The sequence below is a fragment of the Populus nigra genome, chromosome 10 (genome assembly GCF_951802175.1).
Source record: "Populus nigra chromosome 10, ddPopNigr1.1, whole genome shotgun sequence".
Lineage (NCBI taxonomy): Eukaryota > Viridiplantae > Streptophyta > Magnoliopsida > Malpighiales > Salicaceae > Populus > Populus nigra.
The window spans coordinates 14,737,654-14,754,884 of record NC_084861.1 but is presented as its reverse complement, the minus strand read 5'-3'; the positions used below and the strand labels follow the sequence as shown (position 1 = coordinate 14,754,884).

Genomic DNA, 17,231 nt, shown 5'->3' with positions numbered 1-17,231 from the left:
CTCTTTAACTAGCTGGAACTACTAGAATCATTTGGGCAACTCATGATTCTGATTAGCCTGGATGCAAGAGTTTTCTCATGTAACCTGGGATTCCATTCCATGCCTGGATGCAAGATTTTTCCCATGTCTGAGAGCCAGACATCAGATGATCAATGGCGTTTCTTATTCTGAAACATGGTTAGAAATTCTCGGAACCGAGAAAGTTTGAGAGGACGTTAGCTAATCAGTGTATAGATAGAATAAATTTTATGAATAAGCAATCAATGATTTGCTTCAGTGATTATTAAGGTTAATGGAATAGCTTCGTGACTAATTTTTCGTCTCATTTAATTCCATGAGGTTTCGAATTTGTTTTTAACTTGTGCTAAGAGCTAAATTATTAAGTTTTATCCCCATATTATCATTTTGAATTTAACTGGGATTTTCTTACTAGATTCGACAAGGGAGAGATTAAAATTTAATATGAGGATGTTATCTTTTTGACAAATCGGAAAAATTCTCTGGCAGGAAAATGGCGTAACCCGGGCCAGGCCAAAAAGAGAGAAAACAGAGTGTCAAAGAGACCACTCGGATCTGTTACAGAGTATCCAAAAAACAAAGTATAACGAATATTGAAAGATATTTAAATAATTAATTATTGGTTATAAATCATTACAAATCAACTCTGCTGGTGTATTATTGGTCCTAATACATCATCGTATAGAACCCTTCAAGGATGGAAACTTAACTTAGCAACTGGAGAGTATAATTACAAATTTGACTCTGAATAACCTTACTAATAATCTTATTCTGATATTTCCTAATTTATGGCAGATCTGCCTGAATTTGGATCCAAACTTCTCCTCTATGCTGGATGATTTTACCGAGTCAGAAAACCTTAACACCACGCATTTACTTATGTCGCTGTCTATGAATTTTGCCTGCTTGGGGCGTTCAACAACTAAATATCACGAATTTAACCATTTTCCTGCAGATTACGAGACAGAAGGGTGCTTATCTTTGTGGTTGCCCCATTGGATGAAACTGCATTTCATGCCAGGCCAAAGGACACCGAGCATAAATGTTCTGACAGGTTTTTAAATGCATTTTCCTACCCAGCATTGATTAAAAAGTTAAAATGTTAGGTAAAATTGAAATATGAGTTATGCTATATATTTTTAAAAAGCCCTTTCACAAACTCATTCAAATCCAAAAATTTCAGCTATAATTAGTTAAGAGAGTTATGTTTTTATATCTTTAATATATATGTTATGTCATACAGAGACTAGTCTATCAATACAACATTTTAGCACATATCTTAGAAGAATCAATGGCCGCGTATATATACCCCAAATTACCCTGTTTTGATTTAGTTTTAATTATATTTTTTAAGAAAAAAAAAAAGTTAACTTTAAACTGTCTGCACGCTTCTACCTCTATATAAAGCACCACATTGTTCTGGCTATTTCAACAAATAAGTGCCTAGCCATTCGTAAATTCAATTTGGCATAAAAAGAGTCTTGTGAAAATGAAGATGGAAGTTCACATCGTTTCAAGAGAAGTCATCAAACCATCTTCACCAACAGTTCAGCATAAGAAACCCTACAAACTCTCCCTTTTAGATCAGCTCACTCCCGCAACTTATTCAACAGTTATTTTCTTCTACCACATGTACGATGTCAACTCCGATGATATCACAAGAACCAGAATTGATCACTGCAAGAAATCTCTCTCAGAGACCCTCAATATCTTCTACCATTTATCTGGAAGGGTAAGGGGTAACCTTTTCATTGATTCTTTCAATGAAGGTGTTCCGTACTTTGAAGCCCAAGTTAATTGCCGCATGTCCGATTTCTTGAAACACAATGAAATTGAGTCGTTGAATCGCTTACTTCCATGCCAACCCTTTACCAAGGAAGATGTGGAAGCACCTCCAATAGCACTTCAAATGAACGTGTTTACTTGTGGAGGAATGGCGGTAGCCGGTGCTGCTTCGCACAAGATCGTGGATGGAGCAACAAGCAAGGCTCTCTTCTCGACTTGGGCATCTATAACTCGAGGAGATTGCAATAGTATTAAACAACCTGATCTCGAACAGGCATCACTCTTTTTTCCACCAAGAAATTCAATTCCACAGAACCATATATCTCTAATGGAAACCTTGTGGTTCACAGAAGGAAATTACATTACAAGAAGATTTGTATTTAGTACCAAAGCGATAGCCACGTTAAGGGCTATGGCCACAGCTGGCAAGCCTGACGCAAAGACATCAAGAATTCAAGCGTTGACATGTTTCATTTGGAAATCTTTTATGGCTGCTTCAAGGGCAATATCAGGTTCACCAAAACCATCCATTTTGGTTGAAGCAGTCGATCTCCGGTCTCGAACAAAGCCACCCATGTCTTATGATTCCACTGGGAATGCCTTCTGGTGGGCAACCGCGCTTGTTAACCCCATGGGAACAAAGACAGAGTTGCCTGAATTAGCGGACATATTGAATGGGGTCACTGCACTCTTTGATAGTGATTACACAGAAACTCTACAAGGTGAAGATGGGTTTGAAACAATGACTGAATACTGTAACCAGCTCGAAGAGTTATTTTCTCTCGAAAAGCCGGATATATTTGCGTTTACTTGTTGGTCTTATTTTGGTTTCACTCAGACCAACTTTGGATGGGGAGAGCCCATTTGGGTTGGTCTCATGGGAAAAGTTGGCCCTGCATTCAGAAATCTCACTGTTCTTATTGAAACCGGAGATAGAAAAGGGATCGAGGCATGGGTCACCTTAGATGAGGAAAGAATGACTCTACTGGAACGTGATCCTGAATTCCTGGCTTTTGCATCTCCAGATCCCAAGATTTCAAGCCTTTGATGTCTTTTCCTCTCGTAATCCTATCTTTCTAAGTAACAGGTACAATAATTAATTATATATCGTTAATCAGTACTTCTTGAGGATCTAATTACAAAGAAATTGTAATGCACGATACTCTCTGGAACAAGATTATTGCCATATTGGTTTCTTGCCTTGTTCGTTCTGTTTGTGACAAACAAATTAGTGAATGATTCAGAACCATTAGTATTGGCACAGTACTATTTGCTAATTAACCTACTGTGTAATACTATGATCGGTGCTGTGTTAGTTAGAATTACAGTGACTATATTATCTTCTAAACCAATTATTAACTCGGGATTCCATGCCTTAATGCAGGAATTTAACAAATTGTTGATTGGATTTGAATCTTTGCTTTATCTATTGGAGCTGCATGTTATCTCTGCTCTTGTAGACAAATTTGTGTTTCTCGTCTTCTATTCTCTTAATAAAGTATTTACTTTTTTAATAAATCTGTATATCATATCATTTGCATCCTTTCTTGGGTTTAGTTTAAATAAAGAGTTATGGCATAACTCTTTTAAGAAATAATTAACGAATTGAAACAATGGTATGAGCTATAATTCAATCCAACTCGTCTGGTCATGTTTGATTATCCATTCCATGAATGTTTTTTTAATAGTTTTGTGAATCATTACTCTTTCAAATAAAAATATATTAGTTATTTTTGTTTTAAATAATATAAAATTATACTTAATATATTACTTAATAATTTGAATTATTAAATTAGATTTTTTTTTAATATAGTATAGAGGTTTAATAACTAAATAATTTCACTAGGCATTTTTTTTGGAATAATATAAAAAATATTCTTAGAATATCTTTAAATTATCAAATTAAATTATTTTTTAATATAATATATGAACAAACAATATTCTTACTGCTCATATTCACTCTTCTAATTAATAACATAAGCCAATTGAATTTATTACCTCATCTCTCTCTCCAAGTTGTGGGCATGTCAGCACCATTGTCCATCGGATTCTTGGCACCGGATGGGAAGAGAGAGTAAGCTTGATGAGAGTTTCCTTTTTCTTTTCTTTTTTTAGACTCGGGCAATTTTTTCCGAAGTTGGGCTGCTATAACTATCGACATGGGCCCAAGTAATTTTTTATTTTCCGAGGAAGAATCCGGCAAAAGCTGTTTTTGTGCGTTAGAGTATGCGATTTTTCTATTCAGGAGGTTTCGTGTTTTTGTGCTTACAAAATCGCGCCGAAACTTTCAAGAAATAACATGACCTCGAAATTTAACCAAATTTAAAAACGCGTGGTGAATTTATTATAAGAATAGAATATAGTTTACTATAAATTGTTAAGTGAATTTACATTTATATCCCTTTATTGTTAAGTGAATTTAACTAAAGATATTTTGGTTTTATATATTGACATATTGGTCATTAAAAAAATTAAATATGAGTATTATTGTTATTTTAAATTATATACCTTTTTACTTCCATGATCAATAATATTTAAAACTTGTTGACTAAAAGTTTTGTTTTTTACTTTGCCAAAACTTTGAAATAAATAAAATAGTTCTTCTCCCTTATATGTATTCAAGAGTATTTTGATTTTTTTCACATTTAGAGTTATGGGGGGCTTTTTAATAATTTAATATTTATTTTTAAAATTAAATTTTGAAAAATTATTGGCCTTTGTTTTTACTTTTTTGACAGCGCATACAACATAACTATTTATCCAAAAATAGCCTTCATCGAAAGAATTACGTCTTTCACACCTACACGTAATTAGAGACTGGTTTTAAATAAATATTACATCTCATGAAAGAAACACGGGCATGAATTAATTAAATGTAAAGTCTCAACCTGAATAAATTCTTTAATCTAAAATCTCGGATGATTTTAAAAAGAAAATGAATGATCATATTCCAAAACTCAACGATGATTTTGATTTCAAAGATCGATTAAGAAAAACAAAATAATTAAGCTGTTTTTCTTATCATATACTATTTTTTTCATTTTTTAACGAAGTTGACGATTATGTTATTTTATAAATATTTTGTAGATAATCATGATAAATGATTGTAGGGAAGGAGAAGTGCATTAATCACTTCTGTGGCTTTTTTAAGATATTAATTTACTTGGGGGGCTCAACTACTACGAGCTCCGAATTTAAGCATTCCTCTGCTAATAATGAGAACCCCTCCACCCTAGACCTAGACTATACTAGCTTAATAGCTCCATCCTTGAAATGGCAGCTGGTTAGCTAGCATTGATGTTCAAGACCGGTTCTTCAATGAGCCTCTACCTAACCTCATATAGCACATTAATTATCCCCTGTTACTATAAATATTTGTCATTATATGTATATAAAATAACAACCTGGCTAAAAACTTAAATGTTAGGCCAAAATTCCAGGTTCAAATAATTAATGTTAAGCAACTATAGGTTATCTGTAGATCTATGATGTGGTAATAATTTTTTGTTTCCAGGAATAATGTTAAGCAATAATTTATCTCGATAATGCTTTTTTTATTTTATCAAAACCCTAGTATTCAAAAATTCATTAAATTTTAATTATCCTGATCGAGCCGGTCCACTGTAAAAGTAAAGCTTTCCAGTAATATTATGCTCTGTATACAAAACTCCAAATTTTATTGAAAAGTAACAAGAGCGTAGCCAATTTAATTTCTCTGACAAGTAATCATGCACATTTCTTGTCTCTATATAAAGAACCACATGATTCTACCTTGCTGCATCAACTAATTAAGTGCCCGAACGAAACACTCCTGAATTCAATTTTTGGCATCACGAATCTGGTGAAATGGTGAGGATAGATACTGAGATTGTTTCAAGAGAAATCATCAAACCATCTTCACCAATAGTTCAGCATAAAAAACCCTACAAACTATCCCTTTTAGACCAGCTTACTCCCACAACTTACTCCTCCATTATTTTCTTCTATCCAAATATGAACGATGTCAATTCCAATAGTATCACAAAAACCAGAACTGATCACTTAAAGAAATCTCTCTCAGAGACTCTTAATATCTACTACCCTTTATCTGGAAGGGTAAAGGATAACCTGTTCATTGATTCTTTCAATGAAGGAGTTCCATCCATTGAAGCCCAAGTTAATTGTTGCCTGTTCGATTTCCTTAAACACTTTGAGATTGAGTCGTTGAACCATTTCCTTCCCTTCCAACCCTATTCCAAGGAAGACATGAATGCACCTTTGATGTCAATACAAGTTAGCAGGTTTACTTGTGGAGGAATGGCAGTGGGTTTTGCTGCTTCACACAAGCTCGTGGACGGAGCAACATTTAAGGCTTTCCTTACAGCTTTGACTTTTATATCCCGAGGTGATTGCAATGATGTTAAACAACCTGATTTCGAACAGGCATCGCTCCTTTTTCCACCCAGAAATTCACTTCCACTAAACCATCTATCACTAATGGAAACCTTGTGGTTCACGGAAGGAAATTACATTACAAGAAGGTTTGTCTTTAATCCAAAAGCGATAGCCATGTTAAGGGCCAAGGCCAAAGCTGGCAGGCCTGATGCTAAGCCAACTAGAATTCAAACGTTGACGTGTTTCATTTGGAAATGTTGTATGGCCGCTTCAAAGGCCATATCAGGTTCACCAAAACCATCCATTTTGGTTGAAGCGGTCGATCTGCGGTCGCGAACAAATCCGCCCATCTCTGACACTTCCACTGGGAATGTCTTTTGGTGGGCAACTGCACTTGTTAACCCCATGGGCACAAAAACAGAGTTGCCTGAATTGGTTTACATATTGAATGAAGCCACTGCACTCTATGATAGTGATTACACACAAACCCTTCAAGGTGAAGAAGGGTTTAAAACCATGTCTGAATACTGTAACCAGCTAGAAGAGTTATTTTCACTTGAAAAGCCAGATATATTTGCAATTACTAGCTGGTGTCATTCTGGTTTCACAAAGACCAACTTTGGATGGGGAGAGCCCATCTGGGCTGGTCACATGGGAAAGGCCGGCTCTGCTTTCAAAAATCTCACCATGTTCATTGAAACCAAAGATGGTAAAGGCATTGAGGCATGGGTCACCTTAGATGAGGAAAGAATGACCATCCTGGAACGTGATCCTGAGTTCCTGGCTTTTGCATCTCCAAATCCCAAGATTTATCCCCTCAATATCATCTCTGTGTTATAATGATAATTATCATGATCAGTTGCTTGGCTGGCTAGAAATTAAAGAATGTTAAGTCCTACTACATTAATTAATTATCAGCAACACTGACATGTTAAGTTAAATTTGATGCTTGAAAATAAAATCGTGTTGTATGCTATTATTAAAAATTGACGTTGAGAATTCGATTATATTTCTCAACCAAGCCTTTTTTTTTTTTACAATATAAAAGCACCCCCTGTTTTTTCTGATTTATATCAATCAACAGCCTCCATTGCCACTAGAGAAAATTAAAGTAGAGAAATATAAAATCTCTAACAAGTAAGCTTCAAGGGACACTGAGGGGGACTAGCTCTACGTCACTAGATTCAAAGTCAGGACATGGTTACGCTGGCATGCACCATGCATTTACTTCTGATTTCTGCTTATGGGAACTCGAAGTTGAAGCACTAGGCCTTCCTATTTTCGTCATTTGTGAGCTAGATTTACTGGTTTCCTCCCACGGGAAATTGTATTTTCATGTCAGGCACAGGTGTGCAGAATGGGTAATTTAGCATTAATATTTACGGTTGCGATCTTAAATGGATTGCCACCTAACCAGCCATTGATAGCCCGTATTATCTTTTTCTTATTTTTCTTACTGTTCTATCGATATTTTTAACCGAATATTCAATGGGGAATTCAATCATTTTTGGTGATCACGTTTTAAATCTAAACCTCAAATCCCAGCTATTAAATCCGGTTGACTCATTTTTTAACCCGGGCTAGCTGTTGAAAAAAAAGCACATGAAGTTAATTTGGTTTAATCTAGTGAATTAATTAGTCATCATTTAATTAAATCTCAATTTGATTTTTAATTTTTTTAAAATAATATTTATCCGAGTTCACATTGTTTTTATGCTATCAATTATATAAACATCTGGTTTTTAGTACTAAGTAATCAAATTAATTAATCTGTAGGTGATATGGTATTCTCATACTAATTTAAATAAATTGAGATTAAATTCATGTTTTGATACAGTAAAAAACGGATTATCCACACAGAATTAATGGATCCATAGGAAAATAGTTATCATAGCTTAGTCTTGGAGTTTAACCGGTCAAATTTAAATTTGATGATCCTACCCCGATTTAAGAACTCACAAAACGGTTAGGTGAAAATCCAAATTTAGGTTTTCGTATCATTTAAAAGCTATTTTACAAGAGACTTATTTAATTTGAAAAATTACATATTGGGTGATAATTGAACTTTAAGTTCTGGGTTAGTTGACCAAAAAAAATGCCCACCACCAATTATTCATTAAGTCATTCGAATAAAAAAACTTAGGCTATAATTGGTTAGAAAGATTCATGTTTTTATATATTTTATAAATATTATCTCATATTATTCATTAAGTCCCGATATTTTCTACATTTCTAAATTGGATGATTTTGTCAATTAAGTTTAATATATTTTAATTTAATATATGCATATCTAATGCAAAAAACGACATAGTTTTAAAGAAAATTTAATGGAAAAGCTAATGAATATCAACATTTTTTTTTACCTAATGTAAATATTTCATGAACTAAAATAACATCAATTTTAAAACAATTAATTCAACAAAATGTCGATGGATAAGTGTCAAAGAACCATCTCAACCCAAAAGTTTAAGTTGTTAGATGAGGTTCCAGGATATGATTTATATTATTCTCTAACACACCCTCTCAAGTGAAAGCCCTTTGGGCTTGAAACTTGCACAGGCCCACTTTACCTTGTGCTTAATTTTTATCAAATAAATGGGGATGGTGAGATTCGAACTCGTGACCGCTTGGTCATCAAGGCTCTGATACCATGTCAAAGAACCATCTCAACCCAAAAGCTTAAGCTGTTAGATGAGGTTCCAGGATATGATTTATATTATTCTCTAATGTCAAGGAACCATCTCAACCTAAAAGCTTAAGCTGTTAGGTGAGGTCCCAGGATATGATTTATATTATTCTCTAACACACCCCCTCAAGTGAAAGCCCTTTGGGCTTGAAACTTGCACAGGTCCACTTTACCTTGTGCTTAATTTTTATCAAATAAATGGGGATGGTGAGATTCGAACTCGTGACCACTTGGTCATCAAGGCTCTGATATCATGTCAAAGAACCATCTCAACCCAAAAGCTTAATATCTAATGCAAAAAACGACATAGTTTTAAAGAAAATTTAATGGAAAAGCTAATGAATATCAACATTTTTTTTTACCTAATGTAAATATTTCATGAACTAAAATAACATCAATTTTAAAACAATTAATTCAACAAAATGTCGATGGATAAGTATTAATATAAAGACTTGATTAAGTTTTTTATTAAATATATATCTACGAATAAATTGATAATATTTAATTGTTTTGAGAATCAATTAAGAATTAAGAATGAATATATAAGTTAGGAATAAATTAAAATTGAGGGTTGTACAAGACTTGTCTACCAATAAAACATTGGGTTGGCCTTGCTCATTTCCATGATTTTTGGATTCAAATATTAGAAATACTCGAAAGAATTTATTACAGTCCTTTAAAAGCACCATGTCGATACTATGCAAGAAAGAAAATTTAGTCTCAATTGAAGAGCAATAACCATTTAATATTTTTAGCTTTTAGTTAATGTTAAACTTAGGAAAACTATTAGAATTAAATCTTTTATTAATTCTAAAAATACCCTTGAGTATTTGAACATATAATAGAAAAATTACTCAAAATATTTTGAGAAATAAAAGAATTTAAAAATTACTGCTCAACCATTAAAATGTTAAGAAATAAAAATTTCATTAAAAAAATAATTAAAATCAAATTTTTGTATAACTCAAGAGTATATTTGGAATGACATGTACAATTATACAAAATCTAAATAAAAAACCTTGACAGGAAAAAATAATTAAAAGATATATTTAAAAAATTGATTATTATATAAAGACGATAAAAAACGCAAGGATAAACTGAAAACTTGCTCAATTATATATAAAAAGATTTAGTCATTGACATTATGAAATGAAGAATATGCTTTAAGTTTTAGTGATATAATATTTATCTTGTTTAAATTACAAAAGAATTATACACAATAAATATACATTAACTATCAGTAATTTTTATTTGTTAGCTTAATATATATATATATATATATATATATATATATATATAACCAGATTCTCTTAGCAAATACAATACAAATAGAAATTTTTACTTAAAAAGATATGTGAAAAGAATTATATAAATCATTATTTGCGACTCGAAGCAAAAGTCTACCTCCTCTATATATATAACGAAACAATGCTTCTGCCTCAATCAATAAGCACTCAAACACAGATAAATTTTTGCACCGCAAGAGTCTTGTGAAAATGGCGAAGATAGAAGTTCACATCATTTCAAAAGAACTCATCAAACCATCTTCCCCAGCAATTCAGCAGAAAAAACCCTACGAACTCACCCTTTTTGATCAGCTCACTCCCACAACTTATTCCCCAGCTATCTTCTTCTACCCCATGAACGATGTCAATTTCAACAATATTACTGCCAAAACCAGAATTGATAGCTTAAAGAAATCTCTCTCAGAGACCCTTAACCTCTACTACCCCTTTTCTGGAAGGGTTAAAGATAATCTCTTCATTGATTGTTTCAGTGAAGGGGTCCCATTCCTTGAAGCCCAAGTTAATTGTCGCTTGTCTGATTACCTTAAACACAATGAAGTTGAGTCACTGAACCTTTTCCTTCCATGCCAACCCTTTACAAAGGAAAACATGAGTGCACCTATATCAGCTTTTCAAGTGAGCATATTTGCATGTGGAGGAATATCACTTGGCTGGTCTGCTTCACATAAGCTCGTTGATGGGGGAACAGCCAAGGCTTTCCTTTCAGCTTGGGCATCTAAATCTCGAGGAGAACATACTGAGGCTATACAGCCTGATTTCAGTAAGGCGTCACTCTTTTTTCCACCAAGAAATCCACTTCCACGGAACCATATATCACTAATGGAAACCTTGTGGTTCACGGAAGCAAATTACATTACAAGAAGGTTTGTCTTTAATCCCAAAGCGATAGCAATGTTAAGGGCTAAGGCCAAAGCTGGCAAGCCGGACACTAAGCCATCAAGAACCGAGACATTGTCATGTTTCATTTGGAAATGCTGTATGGCTGCTTCAAAGGCAATATCAGATTCACCAAAGCCATCCATTATGGTCGAAGCAGTGAATCTCCGGTCGCGTACGAAGCCACCCATGTCCGAAGCTTCCATTGGGAATATCTTTTGGTGGGCAACTGCTGTTGCAAACCCCACAGACACAAACACAGAACTGCATGAATTGGTAAACCAGTTGAATGAAGCTATTGCACTGTATGATAGTGATTATACACGAACTATGCAAGGTGAAGAAGGGTTTGAAACCATGTCTGATTACTGCAGCCAGCTAGAAGGGTTATTCTCTCTTGAAAAGCCAGATATATTTGCTTTTACTTGTTGGTGTTATCTTGGTTTAACCAAGGCAAACTTTGGATGGGGAGAGCCCTTCTGGGTTGGTCTCATGGGCAAAGTTGGCCCTGCATTCAGAAATCTCACTGTACTTGTCGAAACCAAAGATGGTAACGGGATTGAGGCATGGGTCACGTTAGATGAGGAACGAATGGCTGTACTGGAACGTGATCCTGAATTTTTGGCATTTGCTTCTCCAAATCCTAAGTTTTCAAGCCTTTGATGTTTTTCCTTTCAAATCCTACCATTGCAGGTCCTGGGGTAAAATAATTATCTTGTTTAGTTTGCTAGCTTGGAGTTAGACAAATTAACGACTCTCTAGAATAAGCTCGACTATATATCCATGCATGCTGCTGGTTTCCTCCCTCATCCCTTTCTGGTAATTTGTAAGAGACAATGCCTCTTTCCCCAGCTATTTGAACTGGCAGACTAGATCTAATGTTATGTAAGTCTTTTAAGTAAGCTTAATTACGTTGTCTACCGTTTTAATTTAAAACATTTGTGTCATTTGTATGAAAATGAAATCATTCAAGCACTGCCTAACAAGCTAGTTTAAGAAACCTCCCATATTTCAGCTCCAACACTCGAGCCAGTTATAACGTTTGTTCAAAGAAAAATTAACCTTACAATATTAGATACAACTACTTTAAGTTACTAATGGCACCATCTACTTCTCGATGTGGATCCTTCAACTAATAAACATTGTTGTACATTATTATTTTAATGGAATTAGAAGCTAATTAATTATTTAATAATTTCTATATCAAAGCATCTGGTGCACACAGTAGCTAGCTACTTGTAGAGTTATCATACCAAATGAGCAAGGACCAAATCCTCAGGATTGTAAGAGAGTTCGTGCTTAGAAAAAATGAAAACTATGGAAGAGATTATAAAAGTGAGAAGTGGTTCACATTTTACTTAGAGCAAGACTTGTCGCTATCTCCAGAATATTAACTAGCAGAAGGAATTTAAGAATCCAGTAGCCACTGTGCAAGTTCTTGGTTGCTGGATCATACATAGCAGTCTAGAGGTGCAACTAGAAAGCACCACTTATTCTATTTCTTATTTTCAGTGTGTGTGTACATATAAATATATATATATATATATATAGAGAGAGAGAGAGAGAGAGAGAGAGAGAGAGAACAGAAAACATATATCTGCAACCAAAACGTGATAACTTCTGTATATCGCTGACAAGCCAGAGAAGATTTTATGAGGCTTAAATAATGAGAGCCTGTCCTTGTCTCTCATGCTTGACTGATAGCTGGCGAGTCTAGCACCAATTCATTTTTGCCAGGGCTACGGTTGTCAGAAGTCATGAAGAAAACAAGGAACCCATGACGTAATTTTCCTACCCGAAAAAAAGGCCCTGAAAATTTTAATATTCGATTTTTCTTTGATTAATAATTTAAACTAATCACAGAATAAAGAACTAGTCAAGGATGATAATGATAAGGATATATATCCCATTTCAGTTGAGAATTAAATAATTCGTAAGTCTTAGATACCGCTCCTTTCCTTAAGAATTGTAAGAGACTTGAGAGATTAAGGTGTACGTGGGTGTCTATGTAAAGCCACTTTAATTAGTTGGCATAATTGATGGGATTTGAGTGGGAGATAAATTGTAATTGGTGGAGTATGAGTGGAGGATGAGTTGGTATAATTGGTGGAGTATGAGTGGAGGATGAGTTGTTAGGCATATATTCCTCCTAAATTTATGACCATTATACCCTCACTCTTGCCTATAAATAGACAATGCATTCAAGCCTATATGCACACCAAGATAGAGAAGAGAAGAAGAGAGTGAAGAGAGTGTAATCCCACAAAATTGTGAGGTATTTGTGAGAGAGTAAGTGAGGTGTTTTCTTCTAATAATAGAGAGATTCTTAGTTGTTCTCCTATTATTTGAGAGAGGTTGTAATTCCCACATTACTTAGTAAAATCCTTCTATACTTGCCTGTGGACGTAGCCCAATTGGGTGAACCACGTAAATTCTTGTGTGTCTCATTTCTCATTTTATCTTATTCCTTGCCTTTTGTCTTGTCGGGTTTGCATGCCAGTATCCTAACAGTCTATACATATAATTTTTTAAAATTGAACTGTAATTTTTCATACAACCGCGCCCGAAATCGCACCAAATATATAGAATTATTCTACCTCACGAGTGATGAGGTTTCTGAGAACCTCCTTTAAAAATGGTTTCCAAAGGCTGTCATGGGTTGGAAGATGTGAAATGCTAGACGAGGATAGCTGGGATAGCTATAAAACAAATTTTCTAAAAAGGTTGAGGGTCATAAGTCGATGAGAGATTGAAACTTTATTATAATGGTTGTATACATCCGTACTGTTCAGTAAAAGAGAATGTATATAGCTTTGAACTCACGTAAACATGTACATGCAGAGTAAAAGATGATCAAAATATTTGTCAACTCATGAACTAATTATCAGTGACAACAGGCCATCATAAAAGCTGTCATCTTGCTTGGTTTTGTGGGTTGCACGGTGTTGTTGATGAGTTTCAGACTAATCTTTAGAAGACACATGACCAAGAAATGTATTCTCTGAGTAAACTAGGGTTTGATTATGATGTAGTGCATTCATTCAGGCATAGCAGCTTGCTTTGGGTGTATCAGCCTTTCCTATATTTGTTAGATTCATGGAATCTCAACGAAACTCCCACCGGGAGATGTTTGTAACGTTGAACTCTAAAATCATCTCGAATCCAACATCAGGGCTTGCTAGACCATCAAGGCCTCTAGCGGCCCTAGTCAACAACTCACGTTTCCAAGGATCAGCACTATGTCCCGCGCAGAGTGGGTCTAGTGATGGTGAGATTGCGGTTGCAGGTTGCTGCTTTCTCAGGGACGTTGAGAATTCTCTAGGTCTCATAGATTTCAAGAATAAAGAAACTGTCTGTAATACTGTATCAATTATTATCAGTCAAAAATATCAATTGTTTAAATCTTTATATATGTAAATAAGTGAGTTGAGTGGTGTATTATTTACTTTTTTATTATTTTTCAATTAAACAACTCTTCTGGCTAATATCGTTGATCCAGTGTTAATTAATTAGGTAAGTATACAGCAAATAATGCTTCTTAAATGATCGCCACACATTTAATATTCTCTTTCTTCTTCTTTAGCCAGAAGTTTTTCTATTAGAGCACCCAAAAAAAATATTTTATGATAGTACCGATGGGTTTGTTGCCATTATGGGCAATAATCATTAATGGATGACATTATCCATTGATAATTGCAGCAGTTGCAGCAGCTAGAGCTGTAGCTGCACCAATCATGTGCAAACCATCTCAAATGTTAAAGGTTGGCAGCCATCATTATTGAAAAAGAGTTGGAGTTGGTGGCACCGTTTTTGTCTATAAATAGACACCGAGAAAGAGCAGCAAAGTTTGAGCAAAGAGAGAGTAAGGCAGTAGAGAACAAGAGAGCAAGAGAGGTTGTCAAGGGCAGCAGCCTTGCTGTCTTGTGCAGCAATGTAAGAGCAATGGGAGTAGAGTTTGAGTGAAATGATCATCCTCCTTCTCCATGTATATTGTAATTCTTTCTCTATCTGTCTCTAATAATATTGACTTTTCCCGTTGATGTAGGCGATTTGCCGAACCACATTAAATATTGTGTATTGATGTGCTAAGTCTCCAATAAATAACAATCAAAACACCACCGGTCCGCATATAGGAGAGACGGAATCCCCAACAAATACCATGTGGGTGTTTAGGAATGACATGCATAACATCATGGGCCTCTGCAACTATAGTGCCACGTGCATGTATCGGGATGACATATATAACATCAGAAGTTTTTTTTAGTCTTGTTCAATGATTAATTATTTGATATGTTTTTTTTTAAAATGGAATTATCGGATAGGTTTTTTTTATTAAAAACAAATCTTTAAACAGTTCACCGCGTTCATCAAAAAAAAAATCATGACTTTTCTTAAATTCGAGAAGCAGAAAATTTCCCAAGCTAATATTAAATTATTTTCCTTAATTTAGCTCACGTAATATTCTTCTGCTTCTTATTAACTTATTTCTTTTCCTAGTAGGTTACTTGTAGTTTGTCAGAATTTTTTGAAGGCCCGCAAATTGAATCTTTAAATCAGTTCCTTCCATGCCCACCTCTCGCCAAAGAATCACAAGATTTGATTTTCCAGCTGAGCGTATTTTCTTGTGGTGGATTAGCACTTGGTGGGTGCATGTCCCACAAGCTTGGTGATGGAGGAACTGCTTCCACCCTCTTCAGTGCATGGTCTGCCATCAGCCAGGGGTCTTCCTCTTGTGATTTTGAAACACTGCTTCCTAACCTCGCAAAGGCATCTTTAGTGTTTCCACCAAGAAATGATGTGCCGAGGCAACTATTCTCTCTTGTAGATGACATATGGTTTGTGGAAAACAACTGCATCACAAAGAGATTCGTGTTTGACGCCAAGGCGACAGAAACATTGAGGGAAAAGGCCAAAGGTGAAGGTGATCTTAAGCCGTCTCGAACTGGAGCTTTGTCAAGTTTCCTTAGGAAACGTTATATGGCCACATCTCTTGCACTCTCAGGCTCCCCAAGGCCATGCATTTTGAGATATGTGGTGAACTTGCGAGCGCGAACAGAGCCACTCTTATTTGATGGCGCCATTGGAAACCTATTTCGGACTGTTGGGGCAGTATCTAAACCGGAGGCAGACCTGGAGCTGCATGAGTTGGCCATCATAATAAGAGAATCTGTCGCCAAAATGGACCATCAGGATTTCCTGAAAAGTCTACAAGGTGATGAGGGATTTAATTAAAACCATTTCTGATGGTCTAAGGCAGCAAGGTGATTTTCTTGCGAAGGAAAAACCCGATGGGTTTCTAATCACGAGTTGGTCTAATCTTGGCCTCGACGATGTGAATTTTGGAAATTCCTGAATCTGTTTGGTTGGGTATTTGTGGGAAAGTTGGTCCAGCATATATGAATTTTGCTTCATTGATTGAAACAAAATGGAGCAAAGGATGATTTGAAGCATGGATTACCTTAGCTGAAAAGATAACGCTATACTTGAACTGGATCCTGAATTTCTTGCATAAGCAACTCCAAGATAGCAGTCCAGACCGTGGATCGATCTTAATTGGTTTGCTTACCATGACCGCTATATATATATATATATTATCTTGCGATGATCAATGCGCAAAAAACCATACTTGTTGGGTAAATAATTGCAATCAGCTATGATCAAAGCTAAATCGTGGCATTAATAAATAATGTGAATCGAACTTTTCCTAAAAATTCCTTACTTTTTGAAATTTTCAATAAATTAGATTTTTTTCAAATGATTAATCTGAGGAAAAAAATTCATAGACTACCTTTTTTTCCCCTTCCCTTGTCGTATGAATGTGATCGGAAAAAATATTCATTGTTGGTCATTTCTTTTCACAGAGTATTTTTTATATATATATTATGGATACACTTTTAGATGGGACGACAAGCTTTTCACGGAGAATTTAATGAGAAGGATTGATGTAATGTCTGTGTATAAGAAACTATATGTATTCTAGACTAAATGTGGATGGTGGACTTGTGATGCAGAGGAGTACCCGTTTCGAGTTCATCACCTCATCCATCCTGGTTAGTGCTTCGTCAATTCAGTGAGTTTGCTGTGAATTTAATGTAAAATACTTCTTGAATCCCATTTATTTGTAAAACTCACTATTGAATGAATACTTTGCGTGTATTTTTCTTTCTAATCTGGTTATTTTATTG

General features: G+C 35.0%; 4 protein-coding genes across 4 annotated transcripts; all 4 read left to right on the top strand.

Annotated features, from left to right (window-relative positions):
- The first annotated feature begins 1,507 nt into the window (after positions 1-1,507).
- On the top strand, positions 1,508-2,883 carry LOC133704776 (stemmadenine O-acetyltransferase-like). Its single transcript, XM_062129747.1, has one exon. It carries the CDS (start codon positions 1,508-1,510, stop codon positions 2,849-2,851), a length of 1,344 nt encoding a protein of 447 aa, XP_061985731.1. The 3' UTR covers positions 2,852-2,883.
- Positions 2,884-5,649: 2,766 nt separating this feature from the next.
- On the top strand, positions 5,650-7,017 carry LOC133705765 (stemmadenine O-acetyltransferase-like). The gene has a single exon (XM_062131152.1). It carries the CDS (start codon positions 5,650-5,652, stop codon positions 7,015-7,017), a length of 1,368 nt encoding a protein of 455 aa, XP_061987136.1.
- Positions 7,018-10,359: 3,342 nt separating this feature from the next.
- Positions 10,360-11,709, top strand: LOC133704834 (stemmadenine O-acetyltransferase-like). Its single transcript, XM_062129852.1, has one exon. The coding sequence runs from the start codon at positions 10,360-10,362 to the stop codon at positions 11,707-11,709; it is 1,350 nt and encodes a 449-aa protein (XP_061985836.1).
- A 2,433-nt stretch (positions 11,710-14,142) lies between these two features.
- On the top strand, positions 14,143-16,278 carry LOC133705763 (stemmadenine O-acetyltransferase-like). The gene is made up of 3 exons (XM_062131151.1): positions 14,143-14,332; positions 14,746-14,807; positions 15,547-16,278. Exons 1-3 carry the CDS (start codon positions 14,143-14,145, stop codon positions 16,276-16,278), a joined length of 984 nt encoding a protein of 327 aa, XP_061987135.1.
- Positions 16,279-17,231: the final 953 nt, after the last annotated feature.